This window comes from Gastrolobium bilobum, unplaced genomic scaffold (assembly GCF_033153095.1).
Source record: "Gastrolobium bilobum isolate Gb01-03AN ecotype WA unplaced genomic scaffold, APGP_CSIRO_Gbil_v1 utg1818, whole genome shotgun sequence".
Taxonomy (NCBI): Eukaryota; Viridiplantae; Streptophyta; class Magnoliopsida; order Fabales; family Fabaceae; genus Gastrolobium; species Gastrolobium bilobum.
Window position 1 is genome coordinate 61,842 of NW_026895615.1, and position 26,950 is coordinate 88,791.

Here is a 26,950-nt window from a genome sequence, read left to right on the forward strand (position 1 = left end):
TAATTCATAATAATTATGATTGTTGTTAAGACTCTCAATGGGTTGGAGTTGAACACAGGTACATAGAAAACTATAAAAATGTAAGAATTCAGAGGAAGGAACAAAGGGAAGCTTTTAACAAAATTGTTCCTTTAATACTTCTAGAACGAAAAGGAAGTTATATAAACAGGAGAAGTGGCATTTGGTGTATACTATTGACTATTTAGTGTATTTCATTTCGCTTCTTCTTCTTTTTTTGCCGTACAATGAGCCTTAGTTTGCACATTGAGAAAATTAGATTTTTGGCTCATCCCTTTGATAAGTTTAAATCAATGAGTTTGTCTAATGAGAGTACTGATGACAAGTTGGAAATAGTCAAATAATGCAGTTTTCTTTATACGCAAAACACCTTTCTGTAATCAGTCATACACATTGAGAGGGTGTAACCCTTTCATTTGCATGGAAGTCTAAAAACTACATATAAACTATCTTGCATTTAACAATGACATGGAAATTTCATTGGCTGAATGCAGTTTAGTACTTCCTGATGAAGAGCCAAATTGGTGTGGATAAAAGGCAGGTTCCCTTGGCCTTGGCAATGGTTTCTCACCATTCAGCATTAGAACTACAGCTGACATGTCTGGCCTATCCTCTGGTCTATCTTGTACACATAAAAGTCCAATGATAATGCATCTCAATATTTCAGCTTCAGCAAAACCAATTGAATCACCTAGTGATTCATCTATCAGCTTCAATGACTTCTCTTCACTCCACAGTCTCCATGCCTAGAGGAAATGAAAATTAAAATTGAGTTATGAGTTCACTTTGGAATATGCCAACATAAATGGTATTTTAAGTGGAATATTTCTTTAGACTTACATGTCCAAGAAGGTCAAGATCATGATGGTCAAAATATTCCCTATTTTTAGTTCCACTAATTATCTCTAGTACAATAACACCAAAACTGAAGACATCAGATTTCACAGAGAAAAATCCATGGGCTGCATACTCTGGAGAAATATAGCCACTGCAATACAGAAGAAAAAATGGAGCTCAGAAAAATTGAAATTTTATGCATCATAAAGAGGGCGAACTTGGAGTAATGGTAAAATTGTTTTTCTGTGACTGGAAGGTTAAGGGTTTGAATCTGAAAAACAACCTCTTTAAAATTATGTAAAGGTAAGGCTATATATAAGAATTGCTCTCATCCCATCTTTGCTAGTAAGAGTTTAACGTGGAGTGGTTTTTATAAAGTAACTGTAAAGAACCAATTCAACCCAAAAGCTTAAGCTGTTGGGTGAGGCTACATTAATGGTTTTATATATCTCAACACGCCTCCTCACACGAGAGCCCACTGGGTTTGAAGGGTGGACAATGCACAGGCCCACCTACCTGTGCGAACAAAGAAATTCCACTTGAAAGAAAGTGGGGGGCGGCGAGGATCGAACCCGGTACACCGAGGCTCTGATACCATGTAAAGAACCAATTCAACCCAAAAGCTTAAGCTGTTGGGTGAGGCTACATTAATGGTTTTATATATCTCAACAGTAACAAAATCAAGTTATTTAAGCATGCTTACTAAGTTCCTGCTATTCTCTTTGTTATGCCTTCATCTTCATCTCCCCCAAATGCTCTAGCAAGACCAAAGTCTGATATTTTTGGATTCATATTTTCATCAAGAAGAATATTGCTAGTTTTGAGATCTCTGTGGATAATCCTTAATCTAGAATCTTCATGAAGATAGAGAAGCCCTCTTGCAATCCCACAAATAATTTGGAAACGCTGAGCCCAATGCAGTGAACTTTTTCTAGCTTGATCTGACAAAATTTTGAGTTTAGTTAGCATGATGATGTCTTGGTGATATTGGTAAGAGAAAATCAAGTATAGAGACAGGATAAAATCTCAAACCAAAAATGAAGCAGTCCAAGCTTCTGTTGGTCAAGAATTCATATATTAAGAGTCTCTCAGCATCATGAATGCAGCACCCAAGAAGTTTCACAAGATTTCGATGCTGAAGATTGGCAATTAGCACTACTTCATTTATGAACTCTTTTGGTCCTTGTCCTGAATTTTTGCAAAGCCTCTTCACTGCTATATCTTGCCCATTTGTCAATGTACCCTGACAATCATTATTTGCAAAGTTAAGCGGAGAAGTTTAGTCCAATGGCAGGATATAAAATAAATAAATAATAATCATATTACCTTGTAAACTGGTCCAAATCCACCTTCTCCCAATTTTTTAGTAATGGAGAAGTTACTAGTTGCGTTAGCTATGGTTGATAAATCAAATATTGGTATGTCAATGTCTTCCTTCTCTTTGTTATCAGCGTGATTCTTCCAGCTAGTTATTTGGTTCTTCCCTGAAAAGGTAGAACAATGATTGTGTATAAATGACAAAACATTATAAGTTCTACCATAAAAGGAAAAGCTAATGCTTACCATACCTTAAAATTTTATCATAAAAGAATATGTGCAATTGTTGGATAATTATTATTTGTACTATAGTATATTAACAAAATAAATCAATTCAAATAACTAAATAATTACCTTGCTTCTTGAGTTTCTTCCTCCAAAGTATGGCCACTCCCAGTATTATCATGACAAAGACGAACATACAGGTTACCAAAATTCCTGCAAGCTTCTTCTTGTTCAAGCCCTTTTTATGGTCTGAGAGATTAAAAGCACTATTAGTAGACAAAAAAATTTGAGCTGTTCAAAAAATCACAAAGGATAAGGCATCTAAAGCACATTTTCACAATGAAAGTTGATAGCAATTAGATGCTTCCAAGCAAATATTTTTTTTATGACAACTAGTACAGGACAATGTCCTCTAATATTCATCCTATTCTTTCATGTTCTTTTTTCTACCTGCAATAAGGATAAAATTTATAACATACATACCAAAAATTGTCTTCAACAAACATTATGTGCAGCTTAGTAGCCAAGAATTTATGTATTTTACTACTGTGTTTAAATGGAAAGACAAGAAACAGAAAGGTAGATGGAAATAAAAGATTAGTACCTAGTTCTGAAGATGCCACTCTTACATAAAAATCTTGTCCTCCAGAGGGTAGTTTTCTCACATCCACAATTTTATTAAACCAAAGCAAGCAGCCACTTCCACCATCTCTGATATCTAAATTTGCACATGCTGTGCAAGAGCAGTTTTTCAAACAAAAGTTCTTACATTCCTCAAGGGTCATGCTCTTATTAAACCATGAGGTTGATGTGTCAGGCAATTTCATTCCCGGATACATCAGAAAGCCATCATCACTGTTGCCACAAGTTAAATTAACTCTCCTAACACACCCATCAGACCACTTTTGTGAATTCCAATTATCTTGAGATTTGGGAATGAAACCCTGAAGGCATTCGCATATTGGAGAGTTATTAACATCACAATTAGAATTTGCACCACAAATGGCATAATTATCACACTGGTCTACAGGGCCAGAAAAGAAAATCTGCCAACTATTTGTCTGATCTGAAAATTTGAAACGTTCAACTTGACCTGTTGAAGTGAGTATGTATCTTGTAATAATTGACTGGTTAAAGAGTTCAAAACCATAAGAAACTTCCTGATCAGTTATCACAAAAGAGAAATTGAAGTTTTTGTACAGTGTTTCAGAAGAAATTCCAGATAAAGTATTGCCATTCCATGAACCTGTTCTATACAATAATGTCTCTCCCTTTGTAATCACTACTTGAGGATAACCATGAGTATCTATATGGTATGAATACAAACCAGTACCAGGATTTTGTGTGTCTCTCCATGATATCAGAGATGTATAATTACCACTTACTATGTTGCTTGTAATTTTCATCCCTGGGAGCAAAGTGTCCCCAGGATGATCAAAACTCTGCCACAGAAGATTCTCTGGGTTGCTTTCTTCTTTCACAACAAGGTTTCCAGTTTCCAAGAGTTGCACAATTGGATTCTTTGCAGTTGTTGATGTATTGGTGAACCAGATTGAAGAACCTGTGCTATTAAGAATAACAAGATTTCCTCCATCAGTGACATTCAAAACACCTGAGGAGCTTCCAAGTGGGGTATCTCTATTTGCTATCCATACAACTGTTCTTGGAGAAAGACCCTTGTACCATATACCAAAATATTGGCTATTTTGATCTCCAAAGTTGAAGAATCCAGCTTCAAAAATCCCAGATGCTGAAACTAGAGTCTCATTATCTTTGACAGATTGTCCTGGAGCAATGGTGTCCAGCGTGTTGAAACTTGGTATGAAGGAGAACAAAAGAGAGCACAAAACTAGCACCTTGAAGCTTTCCATTCATTGTCTCTTGGTTCAGCGTTTGGTCTAAATTTCACACAAAGTGCTTCATAAAATTTGGCTGTTTTCTTAACTATAAAACTACACTGCCAAAACAGGCTCGGCTCGGCGGGCTGATTTTTTCAACCCATCTCAAAAGCGGGACGGACTCATTTTTTGGCGAGTTGATGGCGAGCATAAGCGGATTAGTGTAAAATAGGCTCGGGCTGGCGGACCAACCGGCTCAACCCGCCAAACGGGGCGGGGCGGACTGAGTTTTTCAGTCCACTTTCAAAAGCGAGACGGAGCAGACTGACTCTTTTTTTGGCGGGGCGGACTTTGCCACCTCGGTATAAAACAACCCAAAACTTTAAAAGTTAGCAATAGAATTGGATTCCTCTTAACATTTTATGTCCGTGCCTTAATTAGAGAATGAAAGGAGATGTATCTTGATTAGAATGAAACAGCATTAAATGAAGCCAAATAGCTTTTTTCATATTGGTCAATATTATACAACTTTAATTACTATCAACCATCTAGCAGAAAGTCATACCTTATAACTTCCTTTCTTCGGTGGCGATTCTATGGATGGGAACAAACCTTGGTTAAAAGTTCAAAGATATATCATGTATCCTGATTTATTTTCAACGTTTTTATATTATTTTAATGTTTCAAAGGTCATGCAATGTTGAAATATATACTTTGAATATTATTTATAACCTACTTGTTTTGAATCAGCCGGCCTAGCTTGTACACACTTAGTTCTAAGACTTGAGATGTATGCTGGACCCATGTTCAAATGTTCATAACTACTTGTAAATAAATTTGGTATAAACAGGCAACATTTATTTTTTTTTAACAAAAAACGATGGTGTTGTAATTAATAATTAAATCAGTTTTGAAGCTTGTTGGATTTAACAATTTCATAGTCTAAATATAAAACTTGTAAGTTCAAAACTAACGTTTTTTTTTTCTCAGGACAAGAAATAATGATAAGCAGGTAGTGTCTAAAGGATTGTTGTTATTTTATAATAGTTTCTTAAGAAAAAATTGTTTAACAGGTCAACAAGTTAACCCCCGCTATTTTATATGTAATCCATTTCTTTATACATAATGATCAAGTATTGGTTGTTATATATCAAGAAAATTGATCAGTTATATATAATCAATGAGTCAAACCAAATTAAATGTCATTATCATTACTGATGAGGCTCACTGATTTGCATCTAATATCGATTCTAGATATCATTCTTTTATTGTATTTATAAACTTGTTACTCTGAGATAAATTATTTGCGGCAAAAAAATATTTATTATTTTAAAGGACATAATTTTATGTCATTTAAATGAAATAATTATGTTTTGATATATATTTGTTCGTATTTTATATTTTCTCTTTCATTTTTAATACTTAAATGAGATGATTATGTCATATATTCAATCGATCACGAAATCATCTATCTTAATCTTTTATTAAAGTGTTTTTACCTACAAATGCTTAAACCACCCCCAAAAATAAATAAATACAATAACTTGAAAGCCTTTGTTTCTGTTTATCAAAATCATTCATGATATAGAGGAGTGACTAAAAGAGTATTATTGTGAGAAATGATACAAACATATGTTTCATAATTACCAATTTCTCAAAGTTCTACAGTGAACAAATTTAGAACATTAAAAAAACCAATATAATAAAACTAGGGTATTATATAATGGCTTGTATGAATGTCATTATCGTTATTTTTTTACACTTTCTTTTATGTCATTTTTATACTTCCTTATAGTTTTAAGTTGTTTGTTAACCTTCTAGATGTTCTTCTGTTTGCGTCGGGTCGAGTTTGTCATGGTACTCCTTCTAGACGTACTCGTTCTTATTCTGGATGAAACAAATGCTTTCATACGAAAATTAAATATTTAATATGATGTTTTTTCTACTTATGAATTTCTTTTTTAACATTCTTTGACTTTAAGATTTTTTTTAGTGCGAAGTTATCCTTCCCAATTAATAACTTCTTACCTGCATGTTGGTACTCTAACATCTTAAATCGAAGATTTCACATAGTATTTAAAAATTTCATTTGATTTATTTTGTACTGTTCCCTCAATGAAAAAATGGTTCAGATTCTAAAGAATTAAACATGTAGGACTTAAGGAATGATGAAAAAATAATAATAAGCAATAAATAAAAATACAGTAGAAGAGTCCAAACGAACAAATGCAAACTTAATTGAAAAGAATTTTCTTCATTCTCGAAGAGGGGGGGGGGGGGGGGGGTGTTGGCAAAACTATTAAATTTAGACTTTTTTATTGCTTAATATATTTAAGATGATTTTAAAGATACTTTTAAGAATATTTTAAAAACTTTTCAGGGAGACTTGCAACATGAAAAGCATTGCTAACATTTTAATTCAGTTTATTCAAAACCAATAATAGAGTATTATTAATTTTATGAAATCATGAGTCATGACAGAGTTGAAAGGAAGGAGAGAAATATTTTAGTTTATATTTTATATGGTCTATAAAGGAGTCGGTCATATTAGGTTGTTTACATCTATTTTCAAGGCACGTATGCATTTGTCATTAATCGTCAATAATTTATGTCACATCGTTATCTCATATTCGGTGAAAGTCAATTTCGAGTATAGTAGGCCAGTATTTTTATTTTATTTTTTTTGGTACATATAGTAGGCCAGTATTAATTAAGTCTTTTGTAACATCCTCGTCTCGAGCCGGTTCAATTAACATACACATGATATAAACAGAAACAGCGGAAGACTTAACTTACGAAAATATGAGCTAACTTTTTCTTTTTCTAACTTAATTCTTACTCGGCGTAAACGAAAATCGGGCAGAGTTTCCTCTATAAATCGGACAACTGGGGATTTTCCAATCCCACTCAGAAGCATTTCCTGATAAACAGTTTATACAACATATCAATTCAGAAATACCAGATATCCAAATATAATCAAATACCCATACATGGGCGCATGCATAACATGGCTCCGTGCCACTCAATCTAACAGCATGCCATCAAAACATAAACCTATCTGAATACTACATCATCATATAACGTTCCTGAATACTCAAATGTACATGCATCAAACTGACAGACATGTACAAAACATATACAGGCCATATACAAAATAAAGGATCAATATCATGATCCATCAAATGCGAAAATACTAAAATACATCAAACACTCCAAAAAGGTAGTAGCCTACAGCCACTCAAAATCCGGTCTGTCAACTGCCTCCGCCACGTGTCGTGTCCCTGCCTAGTGAGGACTCACCGGAAATCTGGGCACCTGAAAATGTGTCCCCAAAGAGGGGTGAGATTACAAATCTTAATAAGCTCCAGGTTTATAGAGAATTCTCCATACCCCTGGCTCACTCCTGCATGAAAGCCAGATACAAAGTATACGAATACAACATATAACAGATATCATAACAGAACAGAGCATATATCCATATCATATCAGAGATGTGCGCCGTCATTCCCAAGGGAGGACCCCAAGCGGAAATCAACGCACGTGTTCCCGAGGGAGGACCCCAAAGCGGAACCAGACATATCAGAGGAGTACACCATCAGTCCCGAGGGAGGACCCCAAAGCGGACGTCCGGGTACTATACAATCAATGGCCAGAGATTGTTACAGAAATCAAATTACAGAAGTCATATCAGAGCAAAACATATCATGTTATCAAATAACTCTATATGAATGTATCTATACAAAGCATCTAAATCACAGCCATACAGTCCAACCATAGTTCACTAACCATGGTGGAGCACTCAAGCAGGAAAAGACTCCTTAAGCATAGAGCTTACCTCTTGAAGCTTTACCAATACGCTTACTTGTGGAACAAGTTACTTTTATCACTTCAAGAGATTTCCAATCCTTCTCAATCCCTAGGCACACCTAGAGAATAATTTACAATGCATCAATAAAATGATGCAATACCATAATTATTTCATAAGCATACATTTTATCGCTTATTTTCCTTTCTTTGCATTTTTGCCAATCCTATGCCAATACACAAGTCTAGACCCCTTTATAACCGTTGGTGTTCTTTAATTTAATCAACCATTCCCTTAGGAATTTTCAACATAAATCATGCTACTTTTCTTCAAAACTCATCACTTTTATACAATTTATTACAACACATTTTATTTAAAATAAAATGTACAAAATATATCCCTGAATACCCTATAGGTCGAATCCTATAAGGGGAATTTCCAAAGATCCTTCTCTTTTACAATACATTTTCGTTACTTCATTACAACTTGCAAACACCTAGGAATGCTTCCACTAAATTCCTATTTTGAGTTTAGACACCAAGTCCTTTTTACTTAGGCATTCTTACTAACTCATCCATTTTCACTCATTTCCAACACACTAAACCTTCACAATACATAATATAATTTTTTCCACAATAACTCCTACTCACTCCATGATGGCCGAAACCTAGGAGGAAGATGCAATAGGGCTTTTAAATTTTTATATCTCATGTGGATGCTTACTCAACACTATAACTTCCTAAACAACAATAATCTATCATAAATTTCACATTCTAACATCAATTATTCCCCACTCACAACATGCTCATATATTTCATAACTTAAATCATCAAAATAATATCATGGAAATAGAGGTTTCTTACCTCTAAACACTTGTACAAAGCCTAGAGAGCAATCTCCAAGCCAAGCTCCATCAAAAACTCACTTTTTCTCCTCCAATGAATAGTAACTCGAAAATGAGAGGAGGAATAACTCTTCACACACTCAACAAAACCTCAAATTGATGGTTGGAATGGGTTCATTGGGTGTTTTACAAGCAATTTCATGTGGTGGGTCTTTGAATTTGGAGTAGAAATGATGGAGAATCAAGGAGAAGAAATTCAAAACCCTACCCGCCTTCTCCAATGGTGCAGCTCGGTTTTGAGAGGGTGAGAGGAGAGAGAAACTGATTTGGGATAATGAGACTAAGTCACTTATAAGGCTAGCACATGTGGCCTTTTTTAACAGATGTTTTTCTATCGCTTATTTTAACTTAAATTGACCCGGAACTAACTTAAAACTACGAACATATTTTTATTTTTCTAAAATCATTTACATTAATTTTTATCTGTTACAAAACAATATTCATAATTCACAGTATGGTTTCTGCACCGTTTTTGACGAAATGCACTGTGAATCACTAATTGTACTTTATTTACTTTTAAAACTTAACACTTATAAACTTATCATTTTCTTGGGCCTATATTGACTTGCTTGGCATATATTGGACTTTCTTATTCTTATTTCATCAATTATTTATTTCTGGACTCTACCGGTTGCTTAAACAGCAGTACAAAATACCCGGTAGAAACACTATTCACGAGATTTTCACGGAAAGTGCCAGACTATACAATTTTTCGTTCTGAACTCATATTTGTCATCAGAATTTTCAAATTATGTTCCTAAAATTATTTTGCTCATTTTAAGCTCTACCAGTTAATTCACAAAACTGTAAATTCTCCGGCAGAACGCACTGTTCATAACATAGTCATGATTACAGTCAAAATACTCGAAATCGCTCACTGAATCTAATTATGGCATTTAAATCCTTAAATTAAATCTCTAACTAAGATTTATCAGTTAGGGTCATTATATCTTTCCTTGCATCAAAATCGAAAAATATTTATGGGTTCATTTTTTTTTTACAGTTGTAAATAAGTTATCTGCAATAAGTTTAATATTTTAATTTATTTTAATTATTATAATCTTTATAATTATAATTATTAAATTTTTTCATCTCAAAATGATATCATTTTGAAATAAATATAAATAGCTTATTAACTGTAGAATTCTGAATATTTACATATAAAATGAGAAAAAAAGAATGACACGCAAAGCCATAGATGCAAAATATCAAACCAAATAACCAACCATATAAACAATTAACTATTGAAAAGTAAAGATAACTTATAATAATCATTGAAGCGCATATATATATATATATATATATATATATATATATATAGGGTTTTTTCTGCAGTCGCCGTAGATAACACTCTCTACAGCTGATACAGAAAAGTGGGTCTCACGGTGTTTAAAAAAATAAAGATCTGTTGTCGTATCCTAGGATCCGCATGCAGATCCTGGCTAGCTAGCTGTAGATGCAACGGCTGCAGAAATCATTTTGCCACATATATATATATATATATATATATATATATATATATATATATATATATATATATATATATCGAGTTGGTTTTTCCATTTCTCCACAAATATAATCTATTTTATTATTTTAAGTGGTTATTTTATTTTAAGTAATTAAGAATTAATTATTTTAAATTTTTGAGTTGAAAATTTTCATATAACTTAAGTGACACAGTATTTTTATAAGTTTTGATTTTTTTAAGCTAATTACGAGATTAATTTAAAATGCAAGAGGAGTTAAAGATAAAATTATTTAAACTCTTTTCAAAGTGATATATGAAAATCAAAAAGAAATCCTTTTTTTTCGCTTACTCAATTATCTTGGTATCAATTGAAGTATCATTGTTTGATATTAGTATCATACTATACATTATGTCAAATCATTATGCTGATCTCATTGGCACAAACTTTTAAGAATTCAGTTACCAGAATGGAGTCCATGTCACAAATTTACCTTTCAATAAATTCGTGAACAAGACACTAAATGGCCAAAGACGTCGTAGAGAGTAGAGCACGAACATCGAGTCTCAATGTGCCACTCCGTACACCTGTTTTAGAATTTTTCTTTGATATCTTTTCTCTCAAGGGAAATAAGTCTCTCCAATTACCTTAGCCCTAAATACTCAATATGTGTCAGTCCAAACATTTGGTTATTCCATACGAAATTTTGCCCATTATCAATTACCAATTACCGTGGGACTTTACCACACTTTTAAATTTCCTAAAAATCTCTTATTCAACTGTAATTATATAAGTTTTAGAGTAAATATATTTTTTGTCTTCAGTAAATTTCATGAAATCCGCTTTAGTCCCTAGCAAATAAAAAAGTTATTCGTGGTTCCTAAGAAATTCAAAATGGACCCATTTAGTTGAAATCGAGGTCCCTCACAAATTCAAAAAAGATCCACATTAGTCCTTCAAAAGGACTAAAATGGGTCCACTTTGAATTTTTTAGGGACCACGAATAGTCTTTTTATTTACTAAGAACTAAAGCGGAAATCGTAAAATTTGCTGAGGATCGAAAAAGGTATTTACTCTAAGTTTTGTAAGTCTTCTTCAAATTAACTATCATCCACATATCAAATAGTCCTAAGCAATAAATCCACACTAAGTGAATCAAACATTATATTTTAATCCAAAATCTTAATCTATTGATTTTATAAATTCTCCCACTTATATGATTTTTCCTATTTTGTGACATATTTAAAAAAATATTATTAAAATTGAACCGGTCATTGACTTATTCCTAAACAATAAATCTACAATAAGTGAGTCGAACATTATATTTTAATCCAAAATCTTAACCTATCGATTTTATAAATTCTCCCACTTATATGATTTTTCCTATTTTGTGACATATTTAGAAAAAATGTTATTAAAATTGGTCTAGTGAGCGGAACCACTAAATTCGATGATCCTTTTTGCTATAAAAAAAAGATAAAAAGTATTTTAGTAAAAGTCGGTGGTCCCGAACCAATAAAATATTTTGGCTAAAATATAAGTTACCCCTTGAACTTTGATCATGTTTCAAATTACCCCCTTGTACTTTTAATTGTTTCAATTAATCTCTTATACTTTATAATTGTTTCAAATCAATAATTTTGTTGAAAAATTTACAAACTCTGTTAAACACTTAAACCTCCTTGTATGCACTAAGCCCCAAATCTCAAAAATTTCTTCTCTCTTTTCTTCTACCTTCTCCCATCTCTTATTACAATTTTATTTGAATTTTTTCTCAGTAGTTTGGGATGATTTCGATTTGGATCAGAGAAGATTATTGTGTCTCATTAATGTGTCTCTTTTCTTCTATGTTCTCTCATGATCTCTCTTAATACATATTAACATCTTCTGCGAAGAACTGTTATGGAGGTAAATTTGATTACTCATGGCTTCCTAAAATATGAGTGTTTAGCTCTTCATTATTTATTTATACAAATTTAAGAGAAATAAACCAAATTATTGTCATTGACAAAAATGTGATAGCAACGTTGTGTTAGAATATAAATAACCTCAGGATGGTATCTAATTCCTCCTTTCATAAGGCCTCTGGCATTGTCATGTTGAATCCTGAACCCAATATAAGATTGCAACGTGCTATTGTCTTTAGGTATGGTACACTCAACTTGCATTTTTGTGAAACATCATTTGTGAAACTAGAGTTGGTTAACAATATGAAACAGAACAAGAAAAACAAGAGTAAACTAATTTGCCAGAACAAAGACATGGAAAACACAAGAGTTTGTAAAAATTTTAACAGAATTATTTATTTGAAACAATTATAAAGTACAGGGGAATAACTGAAACAATTAAAAGTACATGGATAATTTGAAACATGATCAAAGTTCAAGTGGATAACTTTTATTTTAGCCAAATTTTTCGGAAGAGTGACCATTTTGCCACACTTGGCAAAAAAATTTACCAGACTGCCACGCCAACAGTAAATTTTGCCAAAATGCCACGCGGCATATTTCGCTACACTGTATAGTGAAATATGTTTGCAAGTAATTCGCTACACAGTGTAGCGAAATATACCATGTCAGGATGCACAGTCAGCAAAAAAATGACACGTGTCAAGCAGGCAGAAATTCGCTACACTGTGTAGCGAATTATGCTTGAATTCTGCCTGCTTGACACGTGTTATTTTTGCTGACTGTGCAGCCTGACATGACATATTTCGCTACATTGTGTAGCGAATTACTTGCAAACATATCAGTGTAGCGAAATATGTCGCGTGGCATTTTGGCAAAATTTACTGTTGGCATAGCAGTTTGATAAAAAATTTTGCCAAGCGTGGCAAAATGGTCACTTTTCCAAATTTTTCTCTTACCTATCAAAGGTTCACTTGTAACACTGATCTTCTATATGAACCGAAACGGCTGAGGTGGTCGGAAGTGGAACAGTCGGTCCATTTCCATTTTCACAACGTTGTTTAAGAGTGCCTTTCTCTTTTGTATCGAAATTCGGGTTTACTATATTACCTTTACCAGGAACGTGAATAATTTTTATACTTTAGTTCCAATGATTGAATCGGCTGGTGCATTTTAAGCTCTTAGGGGTGTGCAAAAAAACTGGTTCACTTGCTCTGCCCTTAATCTGACCTTGACCCGACTCATAAATACTCATATTTTTTGAACTGGTTTAAATACTGACCCACTTTTATTTGGGTCAGTTTTAGACCTGACTCGTTTTAATATTGACCCACTGACCCAAAACTTGACTCATACCCATTACGTCAAAATTGCTATACCCTTGATCCGACCTTGACCCGACTCATAAATATCCATATTTTTTGAACTGGTTTAAATACTGACCCACTTTTATTTGGGTCAGTTTTAGACCTGACTCGTTTTAATATTGACCCACTGATCCAAAACTTGACCCGTACCCATTATGTGAAAAAAAATCACAAATAAAACAATTACGTCAAAATTTTTTATGGAAAATATTTTCCTAAAAATTTTCGCAAAATTTTTGACGTAAAATATTTTCATCAAAAAAATTTGTGACTAAAAAAATATCGGTAAAAAAATTTAACGGAATATTTTTTTTGTCAAATGTTTTTACGGAATCTAAATTTCGTCAAAATATTTCACAAAAAAATATGTAAAGAACCTTGGGATACACCACCCCAAAAGCTAGCTCAAAGGGTGGAAGTGCCCAAGACCTTATAAACTCCACATTGGCTTTATGTGTACAACCAATGTGGGACTATATATCTCAACACGCCCCCTCACACGAGAGCCCATTGGGCTTGAAGAGTGGACAATGCAACAGACCCAGCCTACCTGTGCTAAGAAACGCCACAAGAGAAAGTGGGGGACGGCGAGGCTCTGATAAAATGTAAAGAACCTTGGGATACACCACCCCAAAAGCTAGCTCAAAGGGTGGAAGTGCCCAAGATCTTATAAACTCCACATTGGTTGTATGTGTACAACCAATGTGGGACTATATATCTCAACAAAATATATTCATAAAAACTTTCGACGAAACACATTTTCATCGAAATTCTTTGACGGAAAAAAATTTCATCAAAATTCTTTACAGATTTCAAATTTCGGCGAAAGTTTTCAAAGGAAATATTTTCGTTAAACTTTTTGACCAAAAAAATTTCGTCGAAAATTTTTAGCGAAACACATTTCTATCAAAAAATTTCGACTAAATATTTTCGTCAAGTTTTTTGATAAAGAATATATCCATCAAAATTTTCAACAGAACACATTTCTGTAAAAAAAATTCGTAAAATTTTTTGACAAAAATATTTCGATAAGAAATTTTGACAGAAAAAATATTTTGTCTAAATTCTTTAGAGAATCTAAATTTCGTCGAAAGTTTCAAAAGAAACATTTTCCTCAAAACAATTTCCACTGAAAATTTCGACGAAACACATTTCCATCAAAAAAATTCGAAAGAAAAAAATTTCATTAAAATTCTTTACAGATTTCAAATTTCGGCGAAAGTTTTTTACAGAAATATTTTCGTCATACCAAAAAATTTTGACGGCAAAAAATTTCGACGGCAAAAAATTTCATCAAAATTCTTTACAGATTTCAAATTTTGGCGAAAGTTTTCGACAGAAACATTTTCGTCATCAAAAAAATTTCATCAAAATTCTTTACAGATTTCAAATTTCGCCGAAAGTTTTTGACTGAAATATTTTCGTCATAAAACAATTTTGACGGCAAAAAATTTCATCAAAATTCTTTACAGATTTAAAATTTTGGCAAAAGTTTTCGACGGAAACATTTTCGTCATCAAAAAATTTTGACGGCAAAAAAATTCATCAAAATTCTTTACAGATTTCAAATTTCGGCGAAAGTTTTCGACGAAAAAATTTTCGTTAACTTTTTTGACAAAAAAAAAATTTCGTCAAAATTTTTAGCGAAACAAATTTCCATCGAAAATTTTCAACTAAATATTTTCGTCAAGTTTTTTGATAAAAAATTTCCATCAAAATTTTCAACGAAACACATTTCTATAAAAAAAATCCGTAAATTTTTTTGACAAAAAAAACATTTTGACGAAAAAAATATTCTGTCAAAATTCTTTAGAGAATCTAAATTTCGTCGAAAGTTTCAAACGAAACATTTCCCTCGAAATAATTTCCGTCAGAACACATTCCCATCGAAATTTTGAACGAAAAACATTCTGTCAAATTTTTTGACAAAATTCCTTTTTCGTTTAAAACATTTGATGGAAGAAATCATTTTCGTCAAAACTGTTGACGGAAACTAAATTTCAATAGAAAATTTTTTTTTTTGTAAAAATTTCGACGAAAAAATAATTTTGTTACGAAATTTTCGTCTTTTGCAACGTAAAAATTTCGACAAAATTTTGTGAGAAAACCAAGTCAAAAACGAGTCAGGTCAGATTTGACCCACTTCAGAAACCAAGTCAGGTCAGATCCAAACTGATTCTGAACTTGTTCAACAAAATCCAATCCAAGTCAGACCTGACTTGGATCAAATTAAAGCGGGTCGGGTAAAAATACTTGACCTATAAAAACCAAGTCGGGTCGAGTCGGACAAAAACCTGACCCGACCTGACCCATGCACAGCCCTACTCCTAGGGCCTCTCTTCACTCCACAATATATCCATGCCTGGAGAACATAAAAACTAAAATTATTATTTTGAATTCACTCTGGAGTGTCAATACTAAATTTCCAAATCACTATTTACTATTAATTGACTTGTTCATTAGATTAAGGGTCCCTTATTTCTCATGTTTCAGGAATTTCTGCAACCTTTTTTTAAATATGTATTTCTGGAAGTACATAATTATAATATTAAAACTATTTTTTTTAACTATGTCCTCCCAAGAGCACATGGTTAAAAATCTATTGCTGATTTTCTTTTAATTATGTACTTGCAGAATTACATAGTCAAAAAACGATGGCAAGAATTCCTGTAACATGAGAAACACATTTCCCTTAAATTAAAAGGTTAATATCTTTTCCTACACACAGTAAACATGTGCATTCCACTGAAATTTTTTTCTCTTTCCTCTTTTCAATGGGACCCGCATGTTTTTTGTGTGTAGGAAAAGAATATCTTCTCATATGACATGAAAAAATATTTTTACCCTAAATTAAATGAGGCATTTTAGAATAGTGAGTTAGTGACAAAATGATAGTGAGATTGTGAGTCAAGCAAGATACAATAAGGTTGAGATGATGGTGTGAGATTGTGAGTCAAGCAAGATACAATAACCTTGCATACAATATATATCTGTAAACCTTAGCATTTGCTTCAGTATTCATCTCTATCTTGCCTCTATATCTGTAAGTGAAATATCATTGTTTGAGAACATTTTGAACTTTTCAGACAAAGAATCTGCTTCTGGGGTGTCCCTTCCAGTGTAAAAACCAGGAGCCTTTGGCTGGGGCAACAATTTCTCACCATTAAGCATCGGAACCACACCTGACATATCAGGCCTATCTTCTGGTCTTTGTTGCACGCATAACAAGCCCACATGAATACATCTAATAACTTCAGAAGGAGTGCATGATTCAGCTAAAAATGTATCCATCAGTTTCAATGGCCTTTCTTCAGTCCATAGAGTCCATGCCTATAATCATGGGAATCAAAATAGCAAAGTGAAACTGTGAAAGCAATTCTAATTTGACTACTAAGCAAGGTTGAAAGATGAAAAGACATTGCACTTACATGTCCAAGAAGATTATGGAAGTGTTCTGGTTCTGAATATCCTCTATTCTTCTTCCCACTTATTATTTCTAGTACAATAACACCAAAACCAAAGGCATCGGATTTCATTGAGAAATGACCATGCACAGCATATTCAGGAGGCATGTAACCACTGGAAAGCATCATTTGCAAACTAAAATAAGTGAAAATGCAACCCCAAAGAATTGATTAATCAAGTAGGAGCCAACTTACTATGTCCCAGCAACCTTGTTAGTGTTAGCCTCCACTTGATCTCCACAGAATATGCGAGCCAGGCCAAAGTCTGATATTTTTGGATTCATATTTTCATCTAGCAGAATATTGCTTGTTTTCAAATCTCTGTGAATAATCCTCAATCTAGAGTCTTGATGAAGATAAAGAAGCCCTCGAGCAATGCCACCAATAATGTGGAAACACTTACTCCAATCCAATAATTTACTCCTTTTTTCATCTGGACAATTTTAAATATGTGTTTAGTATACCATTTGCAGTCTCAAAAATATCACAAGCTTTAAAGATAATAAATGAAGCTGCCACCGATATTGAATTGTAAAGGCTTAGTCTCAAACCAAAAATAAAGCAGTCCAAGCTCTTGTTTAGCATGTATTCATAGATCAACATTTTCTCTTCCCCTTGAATGCAATAACCAAGAAGCTTCACAAGATTACGATGCTGAAGTTTGGCTATCAATGCAACTTCATTTTTGAATTCTTCCAATCCCTGACCTGAATTCTTTGAAAGCCTTTTCACAGCTATATCTTGCCCGTCTATTAGTGTACCCTGAAAATCATCATCTGGAATTCTTAAAAATATTTATTAAGAAAATTAAAACCCTTCTTCAGATATATAGCTGTATAACCTTGTACACTGGTCCAAAACCACCTTCTCCCAGTTTGTTGGTGCCCAAAAAGTTATCAGTGGCCTTAGCAATGACAGGCAAGTCAAATGTTGGTAGATTCATGTCTTCTTTCCTTAATTTATGGTTGTGATGACTTTGGTTAATTATTTTTGTCAAACCTGAAATGGTTAAAGATGAAAATATAAAAAAAAAAAATTAACATTTCCCTTTCTGTTTTGTTAGGTAAGATGGAGGTCTAAGAAAAGTATTGACAACATTAATTTATTAATTATATCAAAAAATAAAATATACAAAGTCATAATCAGACAGAATAAAAAAAGTTATTCTTAATATATTGAAGTTATATTCATCCCAAAATATTGCGTAGTCAAAGGTTAAATATCATGTATTCACCTGGCTTCTTAAGTTTCTTTTTCCATACACATATGGCCAGTCCAAGTACTAAGCACATCATGAACATTGTAGAGCCAGTGATGATGCCTGCAAGCTGCTTCTTGCTCAACTCTTTGTTCTGATTATGATCTGAGACATCAAGATTTCACTCTAAATTAACAAGCCAAAAACTTTAGAAAATATGAGAAATATGTAACAGTGAGCAGGGAAAATTATAGAAGGTGATTGCTGTAACTAGATGCTTAAAAAAAAGTCATCAAAAATAAAAAATTCTCAAACCCTTAGGCTGATAGAATATGAAAATATCTTCTATTCAATCAGAAATCAGAAATAAAAAAAAATGGAGAAAACCAAAGAGGGTACCTAGCTCCGAATCAGGAACTCTTATATAAATGTCTTGTCCCCCAAGAAGGGATTGCCTCATGTCAATCAGATCATGAGACCAAAGCAAGCAGAAACTTCCTCCCCCACTTTGATCCAAAATTGCATATGCTGTACAGCTACAGTTAGCCAGACATAAATCCTCACATTCGTTCAGGCTCATGGTCTTGATATACCGGGAAGAAGATGTGTCAGGAAGAACCATTCCTGTGTACTTCATGAACCCATCTTTGCTACAATTCAATGGAATGATCCGAACACAGCCATTAGACCAATATGACATATTCCATTCTCCTGGATATTTTGGTTCAAACCCTTTGGCACATGCACATTCTGGGGTGCTATTAGAATTGCAAATAGAGTTTGCACCACACAATGCATAATTGTCACATCTAACTGATGGTTGTGACCAAGCTAGCTCCCAGCTACTGGTTTCACTTGTCCAATGGAAAAGTTGCCTGTAGCCTAAAGGGGTCACCATAAATCTGATTAAATTAGATTTATCTAAGACTTGGTACTCATAAAACATCTCCCCTTCATTCCAAACAAATTCATAATTAAATTGTGGAGCTAGTTTTTGAATTGGGTTTGCTGAAAAGGCTATTCCATTCCATGGCCCTGCTCTATTTGTTATAACAGTTCCCTTCAATTGAACTGCTTGTGGATAGCCTCTACGGTCTATTTCAAATGAATAGTCTCCATGATCAGGATCATCTTCACTTTTCCAAGATGATAGGAACCAATCTTGGCCTGTCACTAGATTCCATCCAAGCTTCATTCCTGGCAATAAAGTATCACAAGGGTAATCAAAACTCTGCCATAATATATTACTACCATTGTTGCCTTCTCTCACAAGAAGATTTCCTGAGTCCAAGAGCTGTGCAATTGGATTATCTGCTTGTTTTGATACACTGGATTCCCACACGGTGCTGTTACTGCCAGTGCCATTTTGGAGCACAAGAACTCCTTGATGATTAACTTGTAGAACTCCAAAAGTATTGTTGAGTGGTTTGCCTCTGTTGGCCACCCATGTCACAGTCAAAGGAGATAGCTTGTACCATATTCCCAAGTATCGAGTTTTTGAGTTCCCGGGGCTGAAGAATCCAAGTTCAAAAGTTCCATTATCTGAAACTAAAGTCTCACCATCTCGGATGGATTGACTTGGAGCAATCGTGTCTAGTGAAGTTGAAGTTCTTATCAACAAGAATAAAAAGAAGGAGCAAATACACATACTTCTATAATAGTTCACCATAATTTTCTTTCTTTAAAAGAAAGTAGAGTTTAAGGGGTAGGGAGGTTAACCAACACGAGCTTTGAGAAGGTCAAAGTATGGAGAAGAAAGAAAGAAGATAACAAAACAACTGAAAGGGTGCAAAGTGGAGTCAGGGATGAAATAAGCATGACATTGGTAGAGGTAGAATAGAGTATTCAATGATTGCTTATGTTTTGGTTAAAACCTGGTCAACATAATACAGCGTTGAGTGTTGTTTCCCAGAATTATGTGTCCGTGATCGTTTACTCATTTACCTAGTTAATAGAGTTCATGACGTGATGCATTGGAATAGTAGTTAGAAACATTGTGAGCCAAAGTTCCATGAAACTCCTTGTTTTTGACTTTAGGATTCTGACTTCTTTGTTCCATCCCCTTGTGATGACTCTGCTTTGCTTAATTTATAAGTAATAAAAAAATAAAAAAACAGAAAGAAGTCAAAGTAAAGCACTAACTAACCTTAGAAGTATTAGATGGCAACGTTGGTGCAACTGTTCAGATAACTTTTTTTATTTTTATTTTTAACGTTTTTTTCAGGCACTGCTTGCTACAGAAACGCATAAGCTTGCCATTTGGAAGCTTGAGCGCGATTGAAGCATAGCAATGTCATTGTTTTTCTTTGAAAATCAACTGGGGATGCATGGATATCAACAAGGGTTGGGTGCAGCAAGCCTGTTTAAAAGGCTTTACTTGCTAGTCTATCAACCTATTTAGAATTTCTTCTCTTAACCTATTTAAAGGCTTTGATGTGAAATAAGCATATAAATATCGCGTTCAATGTTTCTCGTATTACAGAAGATAATTTTATTTCCTATATATACATATATATAAAAATATATGAAGTCCAAATGGGCTCATATAAAGAGAAAAAAGAGAAAAAAAAAATTATAAGTCTCATATATTTTTATGTATATATAAGAGATAATTTTATCTCCTGCAGTATAAAAAACATTAAACCCATAAATATGTATCTTTTAAAAAAATAATAATAATAAGGTCAGGCCTTTAAAAAAGCTTATAATAGATATCAGTCCAAGCTATCAGGCCTATTTAAGGCAAAACCAGGCTGGTCTAGCCTAAATTCATCTTTACACTGGTAGGTAAATTGCACTTCTAAGAAGAGGAAGAAGGTTTAAACTTTAGAGAAAGCAATTAAGGATACACTGGCCGAAGGGTTAGTCCTATTACAATATTCATAGACATACCCTTATTAAAATAAAAATAAAAATGCTTGTATAGGTGGAATTGGGGAAAAGTTATAAGTTTTTAACACTTTTGTATTATACTTAGCAAATTATTGCATAAGGCTAAAACATATCAGAAGATAAAATAAGATCTATACTTCATATTATAATGACCCTAACTGGTAAATCTTAGTTAGAGATTTAATTTAAGGATTTAAATGCCATAATTAGATTCAGTGAGCGATTTCGAGTATTTTGACTGTAATCATGACTATGTTATGAACAGTGCGTTCTGCCGGAGAATTTACAGTTTTGTGAATTAACCGGTAGAGCTTAAAATGAGCAAAATAATTTTAGGAACATAATTTGAAAATTCTGATGACAAATATGAGTTCAGAACGAAAAATTGTATAGTCTGGCACTTTCCGTGAAAATCTCGTGAATAGTGTTTCTACCGGGTATTTTGTACTGCTGTTTAAGCAACCGGTAGAGTCCAGAAATAAATAATTGATGAAATAAGAATAAGAAAGTCCAATATATGCCAAGCAAGTCAATATAGGCCCAAGAAAATGATAAGTTTATAAGTGTTAAGTTTCAGAATTAAATAAAGTACAGTTAGTGATTCACAGTGCATTTCGTTAAAAACGGTGCAAAAACCATACTGTGAATTATGAATATTGTTCCTTAGGAAATAAAAATTAATTTAAATAACTTTAGAAAAATAAAAATATATCCGTAGCTTTAAGTTAAGTTTCCGGTAAATTTAAGTGAAATACGCGATAGAAAAACATCCGACAAAAGGGCCACATGTGCCTAAATAGCTTGGCCACTTAAATGAATCACTATTCATTGCAAAAATTTCTTCTTCTCTCTCTTGAAGGGCCGAGCTTCAGCCATGGAAAAGGGGGGTTAGGGTTTTGCTTGTTTTGTTGATTTCTTCTTGAATTCTCAACCAAATCTTATGACCCACCACTTGAAATTGATTAGGAACCACTCAAGGAATCCATTGCACCTATCCATTTGAGCTATAGTTGAGTGTGTGAAGAGTTATTCCTCCTCTTATTTTCGGATTACTATTCATAGGAGGAGAAAAAGTGGGTTTTTGATGGAGCTTTGCTTGGAGGTTATTCTCTAGGCTTTGTACAAGTGATTAGAGGTAAGAAACCTCTATTTCTATGGTATTATTTTGTGATCTATGTTTTGAAAATTTGGAGCATGTTTTGAGTGGGAAATATTTGATGTTAGAAGGTGAAAATTATGATGGATTGTTGTTGTATAGGAATGATAGTGTTTAGTAAGCATTAATTTGTGATAGAAAAATTGAAAAGCCCTAGTGCACTTTTCCCCTAGGTTTCGGCCTTCATGGCTTATATAGGGTTCATCATGCAAATTTTTATTGTATGTTTGAAAAGGTAAAATATGTTGGAATGTAGTGTAAATGGATTAATTGGTGGAAATGCCAAAGTTAGAAAAAATCCTACAAATACTTGCTCTATGTTGCGAACTATAGGATGTTTAGGGGTATATATATATTGGTTACATTTTATTCTAATAAAATGGGTTGCATTTTAATATACCAATGGATGAGCTAAGAAGTGAAATGCTTTGACAAATAGTTGAAAAATACCTTGAGTCCCTAAGGGTACGCCCGCGACTTTTAAAGAAAAATAACATGATTTATGTGAAAAATTCTTAAGTAAATGCTTGATTAAATTAAAGAACGCCAACGGGTGTATAGAGGTCTAGACTTGTGTATTGGCATAGAATTGGCAAAAATATAAAGAAAGGAAAATAAGCGATAAAATGTATGCTTATGAAATAATCATGGTATTGCATCATTTTATTGATGCATTGTAAATTATTCTCTAGGTGTGCCTAAGGATTGAGAAGGATCGGAAATCTCTTGAAGCGATAAAAGTAACTTGTTCCACAAGTAAGCGTATTGGTAAAGCTTCAAGAGGTAAGCTCTATGTTTAAGGAGTCTTTTCCTGCTTGAGTGCTCCACCATGGTTAGTGAACTATGGTTGGACTGTATGACTGTGATTTAGATGCTTTGTATAGATGCATTCATATAGAGTTATTTGATAACGTGATATGTTTTGCTCTGATATGACTTCTGTAATTTGATTTCTGTAACAATCTCTGGCCATTGATTGTATAGTACCCGGACGTCCGCTTTGGGGTCCTCCCTCGGGACTGATGGTGTACTCCTCTGATATGTCTGGTTCCGCTTTGGGGTCCTCCCTCGGGAACACGTGCGTTGATTTCCGCTTGGGGTCCTCCCTTGGGAATGACGGCGCACATCTCTGATATGATATGGATATATGCTCTGTTCTGTTATGATATCTGTTATATGTTGTATTTGTATACTCTGTATCTGAATTTCATGCAGGAGTGAGCCAGGGGTATGGAGAATTCTCTATAAACCTGGAGCTTATTGAGATTTGTAATCTCACCCCTCTTTGGGGACACATTTTCAGGGGCCCAGATTTCCGGTGAGTCCTCACTAGGCAGGGACACGACACGTGGCTGAGGCAGTTGACAGACCGGATTTTGAGTGGCTGTAGGCTACTACCTTTTTGGAGTGTTTGATGTATTTTAGTATTTTCGCATTTGATGGATCATGATATTGATCCTTTATTTTGTATATGGCCTGTATATGTTTTGTACATGTCTATCAGTTTGATGCATGTACATTTGAGTATTCAGGAACGTTATATGATGATGTAGTATTCAGATAGGTTTATGTTTTGATGGCATGCTGTTAGATTTAGTGGCACGGAGCCATGTTATGCATGCGCCCATGTATGGGTATTTGATTATATTTGGATATCTGGTATTTCTGAATTGATATGTTGTATAAACTGTTTATCAGGAAATGCTTCTGAGTGGGATTGGAAAATCCCCAGTTGTCCGATTTATAGAGGAAACTCTGCCCGATTTTCGTTTACGCCGAGTAAGAATTAAGTTAGAAAAAGAAAAAGTTAGCTCATATTTTTGTAAGTTAAGTCTTCCGCTGTTTCTGTTTGTATCATATGTATGTTAATTGAACCGGCTCGAGACGGGGATGTTACACATATCTTACATTATATTGCTCCTTCCTAAGTAGTCAAGGATAAAGGTTGCATTGTATATTCACCTGGCTTCTCAAGTTTCTTTTCCATTAGACATATGGTCTGCCCAAGTATTATTGCCCACATTATGAACATTGTAGAACCAACGATGATGCCTGAAGCATATTGCTGAACGGCAATTATTCTCATTACAGTCATGCAGATCAAGATCACTGTAAATCAATATGCAAGCACTTTCAAACAATTCAGAGAAGAGAAGAAAAATGTATCTTTTGAGCACAGCCATACAAAAGGAAGGTCAACGACAGGTTATATCCTTAGAACAAAAACAGGCCAAATAAATGAGCTGAATATGTAAAGCCATGAGAATAAGAACCAAAGGTTTTTTTTATTTTTCTTTTTCTTTTTTTCATTTTTATTATTGCAATGATTAACATTAAAGCTGTTTCATTTGTTTTCTAACACATTTCAATGAAAAAGCTGAAATCAGAAAGGCAGAAGCAAAGCAAAATACAATTCCTTGAAGGAGGTAGTGATTTATAGAGTTCTTGTCCTCCATATGTGAGCTTTCTCATGAGGTCCATGATGTTAACAATTCAAAGCAAATAGCCATTTCCATTTTTTGACATACTGCCTTGCCTCTAACAATGAGTTTGTCACTTTATTTTCAGAACATGAATTTTTATTAATTGCTGATAAATCTTCAAGAGGCGAATTCCTTTCCTCATAAAAAGCAGGTTGTTTTGGCTCAGATGACATGTCTGGCCTGTCTTCTGGACTTTGTTGCACATATAACAGACCAATATGTATGCATCCGCAGTACTTCAGATGCATCAGGCATGTCGCGAAACGAATCATCAATCAGATGCAAGTGTCTCTTTTCAACCCACAATCTCCAATTCTGAATCACATAATCAACAAGGTATGTAAGCATATGTTGATCAGTCTGGCATGCATCTCCTTTTGAAGAAGCATGGTTCTAATAAAAACATATCATTGGACAAGATGCAAAATGCTTTTTGGAATCAAGTGTACTATGTACAGTATTTCTATAACAATCACAGTCCATATTTATTTAAGTTTCATATCCTTACATGTCCAAGAAGGTTAAGCTGGTGCTCCGGGTCACTGAAACCTCTATTCTTCTTGCCACTTACTATCTCTAGTACCAAAACTCCAAAGCTAAAGACATCTGAGATTTTTGGATTCATATCATTATCTAGTAGAACATTGCTAGCTTTAAGATCTCTATGGATAATCCTCATTCTAGAGTCTTGTTGAATATAGAGGAGCCAACGAGCAATGCCGCAAATAATGTGGATGCGTTTTTGCCAATTTAGTAATTTGCTTCTTGTTTGATCTAAAAGGATTTAATTTGTTTACAAAGTTAGTGCATTACCATAACGTGTTTGAAAGTGTCAAATGATGATAATAAATGCAGGATGGTTAATACCAAATATAAAGAAGTCCAAGCTTTTGTTAGGCAAATATTCGTAAACTAACATTTTCTCTTCCTCCTCAAGACAAGAACCAAGAAGCTTGACAAGATTACGATACTGAAGTTTGGCAATTGTGTTAACTTCATTTTGACCAGAATTCACGGAGAGCCTCTTTACAGCTATATCTTGTCCACCCATTAACGTACCCTGAAAATATTAACATCCAAATTAAATTTGTAATTTGTAGAATATGATAATTTTTCTTGTTAACGTTATTAGATTACCTTGTAAACAGGCCCAAATCCACATTCACCCAGTTTGTTGTCACTAGAAAAATTGCTCATTGCATTAGCTATAGTTCTGAAATCCATGTCTTCCTTTCTTTGTCCATTCGTGCATTTTCATTGTCATTCCTGAATCAGTAGGGAAAAGAAATTGGCTTGAAGTGAGGACAAGAAAACGTTCATTGAAAAAATGATCCACAATTTAATCACATGAAATTCACTAAGTAAGCTTTTGGAAATCCACAATTTAGCCAGATATTGGAAATTCAATCAATTATCAACTTATCATTCAAATTTGCCTCTCTTTCTTCTGCTATCCCTTCGTTTATAGATAAACAGTCCAAGCGTGAGCATGCTAATGATCTATATACCACAGCCAACAATAATCCCCACTAGCTCCTTCTTGTTAGAATGAATTATTTTCTCTACATTATCTGAGAAAGTTAAAGCATACTTAGTAGGTGATTCAAGCACCTTTTGATAAAATTCTACTTGTCTCTGGACTTCAATATTTTACTTTGTCACAAATAAAGATTCAAGAAAATAGTCAGAACAGGGGATTGAATATTAACATGTTGGAGACAAACTGATAAACATAGGATTTCTTGTTCATCATTGCTTCAACATATATTAATAAGGTAGGAAACGAAGCCAGGTAGAGTTGTATCGATCTGTATTTTCTTATTTGAACTTTTAGAACTACCAAAAATATCCAATTGAATGATAAGCAGTTCTCAAAAATCAATGCACCTACATTAAAAAAAAATACATAAATTAAGGATATAAAAATTACCAAGATCTGAAGCAGCTACTCGTATATAAAGGTGTTGCCCACCCTAGCTAGATTCATTTATATCGATCAGATTGGCAAACCAAAGCAAGCAACCACTTCCTTCAATATTTAAATTTGCATAAGCAGTGCATGAATAGTTTCTC

The 26,950-nt window shown here is 33.7% G+C and overlaps 1 protein-coding gene and 1 pseudogene across 1 annotated transcript; both read right to left on the reverse strand.

Annotated features, from left to right (window-relative positions):
• Positions 1-384: 384 nt before the first annotated feature.
• On the reverse strand, positions 385-4,297 carry LOC133284476 (G-type lectin S-receptor-like serine/threonine-protein kinase At4g27290). Its single transcript, XM_061481495.1, has 7 exons — positions 3,002-4,297; positions 2,527-2,646; positions 2,182-2,339; positions 1,888-2,098; positions 1,559-1,796; positions 859-1,006; positions 385-764 (listed from the first exon to the last, which is right to left on the reverse strand). Exons 1-7 carry the CDS (start codon positions 4,266-4,268, stop codon positions 465-467), a joined length of 2,442 nt encoding a protein of 813 aa, XP_061337479.1. The 5' UTR covers positions 4,269-4,297; the 3' UTR covers positions 385-464.
• A 12,411-nt stretch (positions 4,298-16,708) lies between these two features.
• Positions 16,709-26,937, reverse strand: LOC133284393 (G-type lectin S-receptor-like serine/threonine-protein kinase At4g27290; annotated as a pseudogene).
• Positions 26,938-26,950: the final 13 nt, after the last annotated feature.